At 42.9% G+C, this 16,531-nt stretch overlaps 2 protein-coding genes across 3 annotated transcripts in view; both read right to left on the bottom strand.

Annotated features, from left to right (window-relative positions):
• wdr89 (WD repeat domain 89) overlaps nucleotides 1-559 on the bottom strand; it is a 3,051-nt gene extending 2,492 nt beyond the window's left edge. The window contains exons 1-2 of one of the 2 annotated variants that reach the window (XM_020611525.1): nucleotides 495-559; nucleotides 336-401 (exon numbers count right to left, since the gene is read on the bottom strand). The gene's annotated coding sequence lies outside the window, so the exon portion shown is untranslated. Of the gene's footprint in view, nucleotides 1-335 lie in introns of both variants that reach the window. The other variant, XM_020611524.1, reaches the window with a different exon arrangement.
• Nucleotides 560-3,563: 3,004 nt separating this feature from the next.
• Nucleotides 3,564-16,531, bottom strand: part of LOC109966615 (sphingosine-1-phosphate phosphatase 1-like) — a 20,443-nt gene continuing 7,475 nt past the window's right edge. Inside the window, exons 2-3 of the mRNA XM_020611570.1 lie at nucleotides 15,496-15,585; nucleotides 3,564-9,761 (exon numbers count right to left, since the gene is read on the bottom strand). Coding sequence (XP_020467226.1) covers nucleotides 9,210-9,761; nucleotides 15,496-15,585 — 642 coding nt within the window. The 3' untranslated portion in view covers nucleotides 3,564-9,209. The remainder of the gene's footprint in view (nucleotides 9,762-15,495; nucleotides 15,586-16,531) is intronic.

Here is a 16,531-nt window from a genome sequence, read left to right as displayed (position 1 = left end):
TTAGTAAACTATTAAGTTAGTGACACCTTGACTTTCTTCCAAACAATGCACATTTCATTCACAATATTAAACTGAACGGCGGCTGATTTGACCGCAGTGTGTCGTGTGATACCGAACTAAGCACAACTGTGCACAAATTCGCTAAAGGTTATAAGTTGTACTCAGTGTTATCTGCGTTTGCCATTAAGCAAAGAAACAAAAACTAAACACAATTTTAAATGCAGTTTGGCGCTGTCGCCTTCAGCTTTCAGAGATTCGAGCAAGTTCTGGGTCCCACCGTTTAAATCAGTCACAGTGCTTGTGTGTTTCGCGTTGTGTTAATATTTTCCACCTACCTGCTAGAAAGCTCCACAAACCAAGAGAAACCACCGCAGACTGTTTAGACACGTTAGTGGCCTTTTCTACAAAACAACGAAATAATTTATAGCTATATTAGGACCTTAATTATGACAGTAAAAGTAATCAAAACGCACCAATAATAACATTGTTTTTACCATTTTACTCAAAAACATGCATGGTGGATTTCCTCAGTGTTACAGTATTTACCGCCGACTCGGAACGAACCTTCTATAAATGGTTCCGCTGTTGCATAGATGCAGTATATTTAGTTATAATGTTTAGCGATTAAAATAATCTTATTATCTACAGGCAAAATACAATATAGCACTTTGCGATATTTTATTTCCTTCACTGTGTCCTCTATTACATTCAGTTCTGATTTTAAACGATTCAGTGGTTTATCAGGTGAAAACTGCGGCACAGTTTGTAGAGTATAGGATGAGACTGAGATTTTGTCTGACCCGTTATCTTCAAAAACACTCCCTAATGAGACTGAAAAAGCAAAGAATAATTAACAATTTAAAATTAAATTGGTCCTAATTGCACCTGTGTTAAGAGTTTAATTTGCTGTGGAGGATGGTTAACAGCACTGGAGGTCAGACCAGGTTAGTGGCTAAAGTCAAAACTTACCAAAGATATTCATTAGATCTTGTCAGAATATTGACTACAGTGGTATCAAAATTCTGTCCAAATATTGTAAACATAAAGTTTTATTACAAACATTTTATGACGGTAAATATAAGCAGCAGTGTTTTTATTAGATGCTTAAAATTAAATACATCTTGTTTTCTACCCAAGTTCTATTGAAATGTTATTTATTCACACTTATATTTTCATTATAGAGGGGTTTTGTAGAAATATTTGACTAAAACAATCTTTTATACACACAGAATATTTGGTAAATACCAATGAATGGCTGACCCCACACAGGGGTGCAGCATTAGAAATTTCTTTATTTGTTTGTATCTTTAAGGAAACTCAGATTTTTTTTTAAATCAGATGTCATTAGGTACACAATATGTGTTTTCACTAGTCCACCAGAGTGGTACAATAAAAGAAACTGAACTTCAAATAAAGATTCTAGTCCAGGAGGTTGTGGGCAGTGAAATCAGCTCAGGTGTGATTCGCCAGTTGTCCAGCAGGCGGCGGCAGCAACTCTGGGGAGATGAAGCCTTTAGGTGTTTGGACTGAGGCTTTGCTGCTGACCCAGTTCTGAAGTCACACAGTTCAGTCACAGACACAAATTCAATTACACCTCAGTCATACATGGCTGCTGGAGTGAGAGGAAGTGGCTCCAGCCTGGAGACAAACAGACAAACTTTGTTTACTGTCTGTCTTCTGAGGTTTTCAGTGATACCAGAACTGACATGAGACTTATTCTTAGTTTTATTAAATTCTGATATCACTTGCACTTTGCCCCAATGTTAAAGCTTAAACATTTTCATACTTGCATCCACGTCAACCTAAACATCAGTTGTACAAGTGAAGAAGACTTATTCTTTAAATTTTGTGTTTCAGTGATCATTACAGATTTTGGGCTGAGCCTTCTGTGGGTGCCTGAGAGGTGCCACCATCCCAGAGATTCTATCTCAGATTCCTCTGTTTCTGTACTAAGTGGCACTGTTTCTGGTGAGAACAGTCTCATTGAGATTTCCTGCAAACATGAAACATTGTAGGTAGAGATTCAGAGCCTTGCAGGAAGCAGGTGTCTTTGGTTCCTGGCTTCTTTAGTCCAGCTTGTGCGACTCAGTCATTTCCCTAAAACATTCCAAGATGTTCACCCACTGTTCACTTTTGTCAACACACCACTCAACAGAAGAAGAAGAAACAAGGAGAGATGTCTTTAATGCTGAGGCCAGCAGCTGCAGCTGCTCTGGCAGAGGGAAGTGGAGAACTGGTGGCCCTGACATACCACATCACCATCTGTGGACCAAGTGCAGCTCTGCAGCAGGAGACACACTGTAGAGACCGCGTCATGAAAAACCCTCATGGCATTACTCGCATAGTTTTGTTAAAACGATTGCTGTGTAGACGGGAAGTATTTGCATTGACATGAAAACAGGGAAAACGAATAAAACGATGTCGGAGCATGCGCATTACCCTTGAAGATGATGGCGTCATTAGTGACTTCTAGCGACTTTTAGGACAGCCAATATCTACTTTCCTTGCTGAGGAGTTGGCCTCCGCGGTGGATCTAAAGACATGAGTTACCAACATTATTTTGTTGGTCGCAGCAGTAGTAAAGGAGCAGTTGTACTAATGCTAATAAGTTCATTAGCATCTGTGTGTAGCATGAAAGCATATAGTTCGCCATTGTTTATCTTGATGTCGCAGTCAATGTGACACTAGCAGTAGCTGACGCGGGGCGATGGCGTCATCGTTTCGTAAACATATGCGGATTATAACGTTGACACGAAAACGTTTTAGCTGGCGTTTTGAAACTCTCCACTTTGGGACCCGTTTTAAAAAGCCTCCGTTTTCGCTACCTGGCTAACCTGTTTCCGTCTAAACGGAAGGCCAAAACACATACTAAAGTAGGCGTTTACAGTAGTGATGAGCAGATGAAGCTTCATGAAGCAATGAAGCCTTTCATCCAATTGGTTCACTCCAGCGCAAAGCTTCTTGAAGCTTCATTTGCTCTAGTAGGACATCTACTGGATGCAACAATATCAGTTGGCATGAACTTGAAGTGTGTGGCATTTTGCAGAAAGCCTGTGAATAAAACTGTCAGCAAAATAAAGACCATTAATAAAATCATGACTACAGTTCGTTATCCGCCGTCAGCTGACACCACCGTTGTTAGTGTAGCTTGAGCCATGTAGTGCTCAAGGTGTTCAGTGCTGACATTTCCATCTTTACCGGTTTTAAGACCTTTTCCACAGCAGACACTGACCTGTCATAGCAGGAAAAGCATGTCAAACTATTTTCATCAGTGAACAACTGAAACTGCTTTTATAGACAAAAACAATCCTCATGCAAGAAACAGCAGTAAAATGATGACTCTATTTTCCTGAGCATCACACATTAAGTGTTGGTAAACGTTCAGTAAATAAAACCTCCTCCTTTACGTTCTTCCCTCATTTCATTTTCTGTTCCGTTTTCCTTCTGCACTTCTGCTTTCACACTCAGTCCGTTAATGTCCTGACATCACAAAAACAATTCAGATATAAACTGTAGCAATGAAGCAAAGAGGCAGCAGGTACATTATTTTATCATTTTTATTTCAGCTATTTTCATACAAGCCAGGTGGAAACACAGCCTCACTGTGAATATGAAATTAAATCCAACAATAAAATCAGCAAAAAAAAGTAAACTGCATTAAAGTTCACAGTCAGATCATGACATGAGTGGAATGGAAACTGGTTTTAATGATGAAAACGTGAAAAATCTGACTCCAGTTTCTAACAAAACAATTACTGATAGTAATGTAAATGAAGATCTGAACCTAAAAAATAAGGCGAGTGTTTGAAACGCTGGTTTCCTGAAATGGATCTGTAGAATTGTGGGATGGAGCCCATTCAAACATTTTCCTTCTGAAATCACACAGATGAATCAGATTTATTTGGGTTTGGACAAACAGACCAAGCTTAGTGGCTCATTTACATATATTTTACTCATGCACAGTCAGTGAATGAAAATATGACCAAAAGCTCAAATGAAATTACAGTGACTTATTTGTTAATGTGAGTGAAGGTGGTTACAACAAGCAACACTGTGGGAAACTAAAAGCTGATTGTAACTTATATGAAACCTAAAGGTATTTATTTATTTTTACAATTTCAGTCACTTATTTTCATTGTCCCTCCCCACAAGAAAAATGTATGTCATTATAAAGTGCAAAAGGCAACACAACAGGACAGACTAAGGCACTGAGGAGGCGCGAGGAGCAGAGTTTAGCTAACACAGCTACACAGTTCAACCACCGCTGATTTGGTCACAAAGGATTTTATATACAGTCATTTCTCTGAGATTCTGTGTTCAAAGAAGAAGAAATGCCTCAAAAGACACACAGACACTCATATTGTTTAGCAGAGAGCAGAGCCGGCCCCTGGGCCAACAGGGGCCCCAGAGGAGCCAACAGGGGCCCCAGAGGAGCCGATGATCTGAACGTTTTAAAGGTTCCTGTGTTCAGGTTGTTATTGCTAAAAAAGATCATGTACTCACTAATAAAGCTCATGAGCTGAGCACATCATGTGGGCGTAAGAGGGGTTAAAAATGATTAACTACAGTGAGAAATTGGGAATTAAACAAAATAAGAGTATTTATTAAAAAAACAAAAATCAATAAAAACCTCTGGGATAGCAGGACCGACAGTATGTACTATAACGTATTTTCATGTTTTGTAACCAATAATGAAACACAATGATTAAAATTTAGGATTATGACAAAGTTTGGAATTCTATTTAATCAGAAAAAAACTTGTGTATGACAGACTATTTTGGAAATTTATAAAAGTTTTGATTCTAACAAAACATCTGGGAATTGTAACATAAAATTTAACAAACAATAAAGATAAATGAATAAATTAAAAGTGTAATTTCCTATAATCCTAAATTACAGAATTTATTAATTACAAAATAATGAAATATGGGATTATAAGAACATTTAACAAATTCTGGAATTGTACCACAGTCCGTTTTTGCAGGGATTCATCCAAACAACACAATATGAAATTATAAAATTTGAGATGACTGTTGGTATTGTAACAAAAAAAAAAGCACAAAAAGTAATTTAGGACTGTAAAACAAAATCTGTTATACTCCTACATTTTCACCCAATTAGAAAATATTAAACCTAACAACTGTGAAATGTTGTATTTAGATGTGCTGTTACAGTTTGTTGTGATTTTTATCTGGTTTCAGCTCAACAACATGAGATGAAATAAGAATTTCCAATACATTTTCTTATGCGCAGTCTAAAACACACACACACACACACACACACACACAGGTTAACCTGGTTAGACGTTTGGTTTAATCTGATTTCCCTGATCCATCCGTCTGCAGAGGAAGTGGGCAAATTAAGATGGAGCTCAAAATAGTTTTCTGTCAGTATTTTGCAGGCGTTAACCTTTTAAACCTGTGCATAATGGAAAAGCGCTCAGATTTACTGAGAACGTATTGAAACGTGCTCAGTCACCAGTGACATTCCTGGACCGTTTGCACCCCCCACCCCACCCCACAGGATTAACAGAGGTTCACTGTTTTGTTGATCAAACAAAAACAAAAGACAACAGGGAAAAACTTCCTGTTCAACAGAGGAAACCACATGCAGACAAAAACACACGGCAACAAACAAACATTTGCGCACGAGTCAAGGCCACAGGATGTGAAACAAGCTGGGCAGCAGACGAACTCAGCTGAAGCTGCTCCATTTGGATCATCTTGTCTTATTTTCCAAGTCTGGTCAAATTTGAGCAAGTCGGCCAAAAGACTCAACTGGTGTAGAAAACAGAGCCCATGTGGAGCTGTGGATGTTGAACTTGGTGAAATCTGTTCGTAGAGCAGATTAACTGATCAACAGAAAATGATACTGCAGCAGTTTTCTGCTCTTTTCTAATCACCTCATTGATCTCTTCGAGTTAGTCTGACCTCAGATCAACATTTAGCACACCGAGGGCCTTTGTGGCCGGCTTTGGGGCAGTGCATTCATATAAGGACAGTACTGTTTACAACAAGTCTGCTGCCTTCTCTGAGGCAGATTTACACTGTTTGTTCGCCAGCAGGGGGCAGCAGCGTCTGAATGCTGCGCCCGCTGTGCCCATGAGCAACACACTTCACCCATGACTGCTGCAGGCGATCAATGCAGGGTTAAACATGAAGCAGGTGAAGGAGCATCTGGACAGTGAGACGTTTGAGACATGTCAAGTTTCTGAACAGTGTAAAATTTAAACTGGACTTTTCTTTCATTACAGAAAACTTTTCACCAGTTACAGAAACAGGAAGACAAATTCTACTTCTTTTCACTAACAAGTATTTTAACAAGATAATCTGGGCTTTAGCTGATTACAAATGATCAAAACATCTCTTAGTTTTGAACCAAATCGTAACACAGGCTCCACTGACTAGATGTGTCTCCTGCTCTTTCAACTGGAGCCCAGTACTGGGAGATTACAGGTTCCTGCAGATCATCACCGAACATGTGGACTGATGAGTAGACATAACAAAACATAAGCACAGAAAAGCCAGTTGTTTGAGACTGTCCAGAAACAGTTTGTCCACCACAGAGCATCAACCATTAAATGTCCAGCTCACCACATTTACTGGTCTTTAAAATCCCTTAATGGATTCTTTTGTTTCTCAGTGTCATGTACTGGTCAGACCCAACTTTTACCAGCATGCTCTGGTCTTCATCAGTGCAGACTGAGCAAAAAGATACCGTTTACTGGACTCTGTGTCAGGAGTTTATTTTGACAAAGTCGGGAATGAGCTTTCACAGCCATATTTGACATTCTGGTACTTTTTAGCCTGAGTGAAAACTTAATCCAGTAGCTACGTTCTGTATTTTGCTACAGACACATGTTTGAAATGAGATTTGGAGAAGGTGTGTGCCGTTTGTTGGCTTGAAATCATGTTCATAAAGTATCAAAGGAGATGGTGAGTGCAAAGTTAGCCTGACCCACAGCCCGACTGGTTACAATAATAAGACGCAGGTAGAAAAACACCTAATCTCTTTCTGAACTGGGACAGCAACTTCACCGTATCACATTACATTAACATTTTTCTGACTGATTGGGCCGAGTTCCAATAACGACTATTCAGCATGGCCCCGTTAGAGAAGGTCAGCTGGTGACTCGGTGTGAACGTGGAAATCCTTTTCAGGTTTGGGATGAAAATATATCACACAGACCAGACTGTGCTGCGTCACTGCAGAGAGATGATGATCCTCTGATTCGCACCACTTGACCAGATGTTCACATGTTCCTTTATGTGAAGAGCAGGAAGAACAAACCTAATGCAAATTTTGAGTGATATGGGTTTCAAATGAGGCTCACGAGGGCCATGAATCTAAGAGGACGCCCCGTTTGGCTTCAGTCACACTCTTCTTTTCAGCCTACTCACAGCAACAGTAGCGGCGTGTTGCTGATGTAATCCACCTAAAAAAACTCACCCACAGTCAAGAAAAATGCAAAGGCACAAGAAAACGTCAGTAGAACTATTACTTGTTTAACATTCTGAGCACATTTTCAAGTTCAGTCTTGAAATATTATAACTTTACCACAGAAATTATGACTTTGTTGTCAGTGTTATTCCTTTTTCCAGATATAAACAATTAAGGCCCCAATACACTTACAATCTTGGTTTTTCTCCAGTGAGAAATCTAGGCAGCTATAATTCTAATATATATTTGCCCCCCCATGCTGACCATCAGAAATCCACACCTCCTCCCTCCTGACATGGGGGAGACGAAACTCTCCTCTGTACAGGCAGTGAACGAGTGCCAGTTGACCTTTGTTAAAACAAAAGCTGAGCCAACAAGACAGATTCTCATTGTCCTTACGAAAAGAAACTATTAATAATCTCACTGTACATGTCCCAAACACTGGGACACTTCCTTTCTTCCTTGTGGATCACTCGGTATGTGCCTGGTGTTGCTGTTCTCCCATTAGCCCACAGGGAAAGCAGCCAATCAAACACAGAGGCAGTAAACAAAGCAAACAGAGTGGAAGGAGCCCTTTAGGAAAACACTGTACACATGTGGTCACACCGTTTTCAGTTAGACAGCAAACAGACTTCAACCACAAGGATGTCCACTCCACAGGGGGTCAAAGGTCAGAGAGAACTGTCTGCAGAAGAAGAAACTCCATACTGGAATAAGGAACTATAGAATCATAGGGGACTTACTGCTTTAACAGCCGAGACAAAGGTGAGAAAAAAACAAAGATTGATTAGTAATAAGCTTTCAAACAAAGAAGCACACAACGTTTGAACTTTGAACTTGAGATTCTGATTCTGAGAATCAATTAAGCCTCATTTTTTTACTTGAAAACTCCAGTGGAGTTTTACATCATTGTAACTGAACATCTTTGGGTTTTCAACTGTCAGTCGAATTAAATCAGACATTTTCTGACATTTTACAGACAGAGATTTGTTGAAAAAGACCAAAACAGGCAGATTAACAGATGAAAATAACTGTTATACCACACAAAATGTAAAGTCCAAGGAGTAATTCAACACCATTCATCTGGTGAAAAACAACGAGAACATCTTACAACATCCTGTGCAGTCGTTTGCCCTCAAATGCATAGGTTCCTCTGACTGGACACAGCTTTGGCATGTTGCCCTTAGATGCCAGAAACATTTTTGTTTTCTTATGTGTATGGTTCTTTGCCCTAACTCGATAATAACAGCATTAATAAAAATGTAAATACTAGGACGCATCTCATCTATCATCAGCAATCAGTGGCATTTTGAGTCTTCCAGAGGCCACTCTGGTTTAGAGGTGTTTTGCTTTTATGAAGCTGGCAGAGGAGGAGAGGGCGTTCAGCTCCGACACAGTGAGACCACAGCAGCGTCTTCTGGGATCAGCTGGAGCCAACTGGTTTAAATCTACAGAACAGAACAGACAGAGAGATATCACTCGCTTCAGGCAGAAGCGATTCCAGTTGAGGCCTAATCCCTTCCTTCTGGACAGTCTGTTAGGAACAGTCAGCGGCTCCTGGTTCATCAACCCCGACCGCTACTCCGAGCAAACGGGAGACAAAACTAAAATGATAAAAGGTCAGCATGCAGATCAGTGTTTAGCCTCTAATTCACCTTGATCAGCCCCAGACCAGCTGCCTCCAGCCATCAAAGCAGCTCTGATAAGAGCATCAGGTGAACATGTGGAGGGTCACCAACCAACCGTGTGGCCAGTGAACTCACATCCAATCAAGAGAGCCAAATGTAGCTGAAGAGCAGCGGGACCAGGAAGAGCACGGTGAAGCCCACTGTCCCATAGACGATGTAGCGGTAGGGCAGCTCCACCTCCATGTGTTGCCTCGCCTTCCTCACGTCCACGCTGGACACCCTGAACACCCAGCACACCAGTGGGATGGTCAGGGCCTTCATCAGCGCCCGCGTGGCCACCAGCACCAGAATACCCAGGACGAACCGCAGTGTGGCCATGCCTACCAGACTCGTGTTGAGGGTGGGCATAGCGAACGGGAGCTGGTCTGGTGTCGGGTCGGGCAAAAGACCCAAGTAATAGTTGACGTGTGATGCCAGGGCCACGCCGGCACCGGTTCCCAGGATCTGAGCAGTGTCGCCCCGTGAGGTGCTCCAGGTGTCAAGAGTGAAGGAGAAGAGACCCAGGCCCAGATGGAGGGAGATGATGATGAGCGGGGCGTAGCGGCAGGTCAGGTTGAAGCTGTCGATCAGGTTCAATGCCGGCAGGAAGAGGAGCAGGATGAGGACACTGTACAGGACGCCGGCCATGACGTCCTGGAGGACAAACAGAGAAACAGAGGTAAATGGACTGCAGATATGCATCAGCAACGCTTTTATCCAGACTGATACCCTCAGGCTACCATGTAAGGTATTAGAAGAGGGTATTAGAATCAGTGTCCCGCTCAAAAACACTTGTGGACGGGAGGGATCAACTCACTCTACCTCCTGCGCCACAGCTGGCCACAGTGTCACATCTACTGAAGTCCTGAGTAAGTCTCAAACAGTGTGTCCCAAATCACTGTGGACACTGTGACGTTACACTAGTGTCCATCCAACAGCCAAACACGTTTCCCTGGCGATGCCTGCGCACGAGCTTTGCCGCCAGTTAACAAGCAAAAGAAATGCCAGCCACAGCAGCTGAAGACGACAAAGTAAACCAGAGAAAGGTAGTCATGTTACCTCGGTGAAACGGAGTGAGGTCTGTAAAAACTTTATTTGAACTATAAGTGACAGCACGACAAACCTGTTGGTTTATTTTGGGGTAGCTCTTTAACCTGTTCCAGGTGTTTCTCCAGTCACTGCCTTATTTTATTTTATTTTTTAATGTGTAATGGTAGTGACACCTGAGACTGTGCACCTACTTTGGGTTAAAAACAAAAAGCTAATTAACGATCGTTTGTAATATAACGTACGGACGGTGGATCTTCATAACCACCATCCTACAGAATGTGCTCCATTTCCATTCTTGATGTGAGATCAACTCATAGCTTCAGCAGTGAAGACGTCTCACTCTGTTGGAGTAGTTGTAATGTCAGAAGCAATCAGTTCACTGATTATTAATAATTACAAGCTCTGCTCTCACAGCCAGTCATTAACCCATGCTGAACTACAAGAGCCGGGGCCACAGAGATGGCGTCACAGGCTGGCACACCAGCCGGCAGGAACCCGAGTGCCAGTGGTCTGACTGACGGCACACAGCCTGGTGAGGACACATTTGACTCTGACTGTTTGAAGGTGACTCAGCAGCAAGACAACAGGCAGGAAACCTCTGAGAAAGGCACCACGATTTATGACTTTACTGCTGCTGCTAAAATCTGTTATGTCTCTTGTAATGACAAACAGAGTGAGTGAAAGTTTCCAGCTGTCTGTAATTTTCTCCTCCACTGACACAAGTAGAGGAGAAACAACGAGCTGGCTGATGTGAAAATGCCCAGAAAGAGGAGGAGACGGTGGCACAGCTCCCCGGGGGAGCAACAAGGCACAGGACGTTTGGTGGAGTGTTTACAATGAAAATAAATGAGTGTCAGCGTGGGCGGCCTCAGTGGAAACAGAACCAGTAATCGTCAGGTTTATGAAGCCTGACCCAGTGGGACTGCTGCCTGCCCGCTGTCCATCTGGAATACTTAATGACTTAATGGAACAGTATCCAGTAAATGACTGCACAATTCCATTTGTGCACTAGTTGCTTACAGGAAGTGAACGACAGTCTCTGATTTCCATCTTCTCCTTCAAGATGTAAATAAGTAGCCCGGTCAAACTCCACTGTATTCATCAGAGCCGTAGCTAAAGTTTATTTGCATTCTTGACTGATGTCTTTTGAGTATTTTGTCAATTAATTCTTTGGCCTATAAAATGTCAGAAGGTAGTGAACATGTCATGTTGTGTGCCCTAAAAGATTAGTTGAGAAATGAACATTTAGCTGTTTATCAGGGGAAAATCTGTGAATAGCTGAACTAACTACTAGGTTGTTTCCTGTCCAGCTGGAATGGGATTATGAACTGATGAAACAGGCCCCAGGAGCAGGGCTGTCTGAAGCCATGACCGCTGGTGAGCAAGAAATACATCTCATTATTTTATCAGTATGAATAACCAGATGGCTGCAGTCCAACTTGGCAGCAGTCCAACTTGTGTGAATAACAAAAGGCTAAAATTCAGTTCACGCTGAATGCACCTTTACACAACTACAAGCTTTATTGCTTCATCTGCAGATCGTTTTCTTCACCAAGCTTTAAAATGTCAAAACGACCAACCTGTCTTTCAACACAAACTGAACATTACTGCCTTCATGTATGAAAGATTTACTGCAGTGCTGTCGGATTAGACGGCATTACTTCTAGCTAGGTGTAAATAATAAACTGTCTACTGAGAGAACGTCTCATTTGGACTTTAAGTCAAGGAAAACCCTGAGTGAAAATGCCCCTTTAGTAGCCCGGTGCCAGGTTTGCACAAGTCAACTCCTCCTTCTCTCTGAGCTCTTCCTGAAGAACAAAGGCGGAGGAAGTAGTGTGATGATTTCCAGAACACATTAAGTGCCCGACAGGCCTGGCAGAGCAGAGCTAATGGCTCGCCATGTGTTCACGCTCCACTCCCTGGAACACAGTCTCCCTACGGCCTGCCTCAGCAGATCTCAGACTGTGTCATCAGTTGGAAATGAGCCGTGTGCATGTCGACCCACAAACCAAATGTTGTGTCTGAAATCACCGTTTGAACAAACTGAGTTCATGCAGTGGCTGAAGAGAAGGTGAAGCTGCTGATTTCTGCTCTTACACCTTGAGGGAATTTCTTCAAATTTGGCACAAACATCCATTTAAATTCAAGGATGAACTATTAGATTCTGGTGGTCAGAGGTCAGATCACTGTATCCTCACATCTTTCTGATTCCGCTGAAATTTGCTGGTTGGTGGAGGCACAACTGCAGAGGCGTGATTCTAGTTAAGAAAAACTTTTCGTATTACTCTGGGGAAAATTATTTATTGAGATTATGATGACTTAAGTGCTGTCTCATTGCCAAAACCATAATGACAGTAATGAGCTCCCTCTTAGGCAACATTAAAGGAGCCTAAAATGTCTGACTTTAGCCAACAGTTGTGCTAAAGTTAGTGCTGGGGATGGACTGGAATGTGGCTGGATGCCAGAACAAGTCAGGCAGAGTTTGGGCGAGATACAGACTAATGTGAGCAGGCAGATGTGCATGTGGTTCCTGAAGTGGAGGTCTTAACAGTAACGCCACCAGCAGGCGGCCACAGAAAACCCTTAGACAAAGTCTCTGATGTGGAAGAAGCTTTTAAGTTTATGTGGGAGGACAGCCAGTGCCTGTAATGTCTGCTGGTCCCACACTACCATCACTCAGACACAAACACAACCACGGCCAAAGACAGCCCGAATGAAACGGTGCACCAGGACTGACATCATTTGCCAGTGAGAGAAATGACCCCATACAAGGTTAATGTGAGCCACACAAACATCTGCGGTAAGTATTTGCCAGAAGAGGAGCCAGCTGAGGTGGCTCAGGCACCTGTTTCGGATGCCTCCTGGGCGCCTTCCTAGGGAGGTGTTCCAGGCACGTCCCACTGGGAGGAGGCCCCGGGGAAGACCCAGGACACGCTGGAGGAACTATGTCTCTCGGCTGGCCTGGGGGCATTCTGCCACAGGAGCTGGAGGAAGTGTCTGGGCATCTCTGCTTAGACTGCTGCCCCCGCGACCCGGTTCCAGATAAGTGGAGGAAGATGGATGGATGGATGGTATTTCCTTACAAATCTGATCAGGGTGTTTTATCCAGGGTCCACGAGCTTCTAGATGTCTGAGGAAAAATCTGGAAAATAACTTGCTTGTAATCATGTGATGTGTGAAATTCAGATGGAGGACACGAAGCAAAAAGCAGAATGGACGAGATGGAAGTGAGCCTGCACTGTGCTAGTTCAGGAGATATTACAAGAGGTAAAACTATAAACAGAAAATCGCTTGTTGGACAGGATCCTTATTGTTGTGAGGAGGAGTGATTTTGCAGCTGAATTAAAAGACTTCCCCTCCATCGAGGCAGAAGACACAAGCAACTACCTCGTCACCCGGACATCCTTCTTCTCCAGGAAACCAATGGAGCATAGGACAGTGTGGAATAATACATCTTTGGTTTTCACCAGGATGACCGGCTTTTCTTTAATTGTCATTAACCTAACAACAAACATTTAACACTGCAGCGCCGCTTTATCTTAAAGCAAACTGACCGCTCCCAAAGGTGCGGTGAAACGACACTAAAGACGTGGATCACCACAAAACAAGGGCGAGGCGTCGCTGTAGCTCAGCTGCATGGCAGGGTGATTTACATCCGCCTGCCTTTTGTGTAACTGTTTGCTTCGGAGATAAGTGTTAACAGTGCTGCTTGTAGCCACTGTTTCAAACCTACCCACAGATGAACTGTGCAAAAACACAGTGTTCCATTCGTGGTTACATTAGCTACATGAACACAGCCACACAGGCCACATGGCCTCCGTCAAAGACGTCACTGCATGCACTGGCACCTTTTGGCTCCACTTCTCTTACAGACAGAGGCTAACTACCTGTTTATGCCTGTGTGTTTCAGTCATCAGTAGCACACAACACAACCACTAACGTGTCAGGGTGAGAGCACCGATTCCCACTGGGACTAGAAATACTACCTACACTATGTTGATTAGAGAAGATACTATTAGTACTACGCTTTACTGAGACACAGGCCTTGCTTGAGCATTTGTACATGCAGGCTCTTCAATGTGCACAGAAGCACCGTCTCCTGGGTAAAGTGAGCACATTCAGATGCTCCATAGAACATTTTACTTTGTCTGGTGCCCTTTGTTACCTCTCATGAGCCTCTCACAACCCAGGCTGAGGAATACTGTAATGCTGTAGGGCACCTGAGGTAAACACACCCACCCAGCGGTGTTGGATTATGTTCGTCATGCCATGACTGTACCTGTATTGCACAGCAGTGATCTCATTTAGCCAAAGCACCACGGTCTGCAAAACAATCTGCCAATGTAAATAAATGATACAGGAGCAGGTTTTTGCAGGCTCAACGGTTTTACAGTAAGGATTTGAGAGACGCTGCCATTTATTGTTTAAGAACCGCACTGCACTGAGTGTAGAGGGATACAGGCTCGAGTATGTTGAAGACATGATGTGTATTCCATGCACAGCTGTGTAGTACAGAGAGAAGCTCAACACGGCTCGCTCGAAACCCAAAATAAAGAGAATCTGGGTCCAATGCTTAAAAAAAAAAAGGTGATTCTGTAAGATTTTGTTATTTTCCACAAATCCCATCCGGAGATTAAAAGCAACAACAAATGAGTGTAAATCCAAACCCTGGTTTAGCTCATTGGTCCATGCCATAGACCTCCACTGTTGTCCAGAATCGATTCAAACCACAGCAGGTAGCCACACCGCTGCATTGGGTGACACATTTCTTCCTCACAAAACACCGAGTACGTCTTATTTCAAAAAAACAGCTCCAAAGGCCAAGAACGGCCGCCACTGTGCACAGTAAGTTAGCACCGCTCCGCTAGCGTCTCCTGCTACACATACAGTAACAGTGCTTCTCTGTGATGTTGTACAAGTTGGACTTATTTGGTAACTTGTAGTGATCCTAAGGTCAAGAGTTAACCTGCGTGCTCAGCTGTTAAATCGTGTAAGATGACAGGGCCACAGAAGGCACGTTGTTTGTGCTTATTACTGAAGTATACATTTACCACATGCTCCTTTCAGGCAAATGACTTTGTGTTATGGATATGTATTGTTGCTCTGTGTGTTTTGTTGTACTTCTGCAGTTACACAGGTGATTGTGTTGCTGACACCAGAACTCACCGCTGGCCCAGTTCCAGAGGTGAGGTGGCTGCTGGTCAGATGCTCTTTCCCACAGCTCAGCTATCATGTTGAAAAGGGCAGGATGACGGTACACTGGCACTGCAGGCGGCAGCGCTGGCACCATCTGTGTGTGTGTGTGTGTGTGTGTGTGTGGGTGTGAGATCAAACTTACCAGGACCGAGTGCATTCCCATGTAGATTCGGCTAGCACAGACCAGCAGACACCAGCAGAGAGCCAGGGCGAAGCCGAGCGCAAACGGGTACTGTGGAGGCGAAAGGAGACAGTTTTCAACACACGCAATGCAATGTTTAGAATTTAAACCAATCAGAGGTTTTTATTTAGCCGCGTTAAAACAAGTACTTTAATCTCAACAAAGGTAGTAAAAGCCAGAACAAACACAAATAATGTCTCCTCTGTGATTAACTGATAACACCATAAAATGTGTTATTTGATTATGGTAAGTCCACTGGAGCGCTACGTGGTGTTCGTCTATTGTTTCTGACCATCAATCAAAAAAATAAACTGAAATAATCTGAAAATACAGTGATGTAAAAGTATCACCTGTAACTATGGTAACTACACAACAAAGCTGTTTAGAAGATATGAACATTAAAATTCAGGATACAAATGATGAAAACTAGGCTACACTCGAACTAACAACAGTAAAATAGTATTAAAACTAACTAAGGCTAAAAGAAATTCAGGTGCCAGTATTAACAGTTTTCCTTGCATTTGCCACAACACTAACGGGTTCACACTGTGATATAGGTTAACTAAATGGCTGCATGTTGATTGTCCTGGTGTAATGATAAACTGACTGTGTGCAGTAAAGCTGACATTCAGCTATACTTTGTTCAGTGTGCGGTCAATAGCACGTAGAAGTAATGGATATATCATGGTAGAAATGATTATCTGCTAATGACTCAAAGTGCCTCATAAATATTTCAGCAATTCTGCTGTTTCCTTATCAGGTGCACTTGTGTGGCCTGCAGCAAAGAGAGAAGGGAGAACACAATGTCATGTGTCCAAGGTCAGACACAATCAGACCCAGAGACATGAGCCTACATGTGACATGTAGCTCAGCGTACAAGCTGGACTTTATCAGCCCAGCTAGGACACGATGATGTGCTGCTGACGTGAGCAAGAGAACAAAGCAGCGTTTAGGCAGCAGCTTGTCTGAGCAATGTCAGTATGATCGACAAAGACAT

Source organism: Monopterus albus, unplaced genomic scaffold, assembly GCF_001952655.1.
Source record: "Monopterus albus unplaced genomic scaffold, M_albus_1.0 scaffold115.1, whole genome shotgun sequence".
Taxonomy (NCBI): domain Eukaryota; kingdom Metazoa; phylum Chordata; class Actinopteri; order Synbranchiformes; family Synbranchidae; genus Monopterus; species Monopterus albus.
This window is presented reverse-complemented; position numbering and strand designations above follow the sequence as displayed.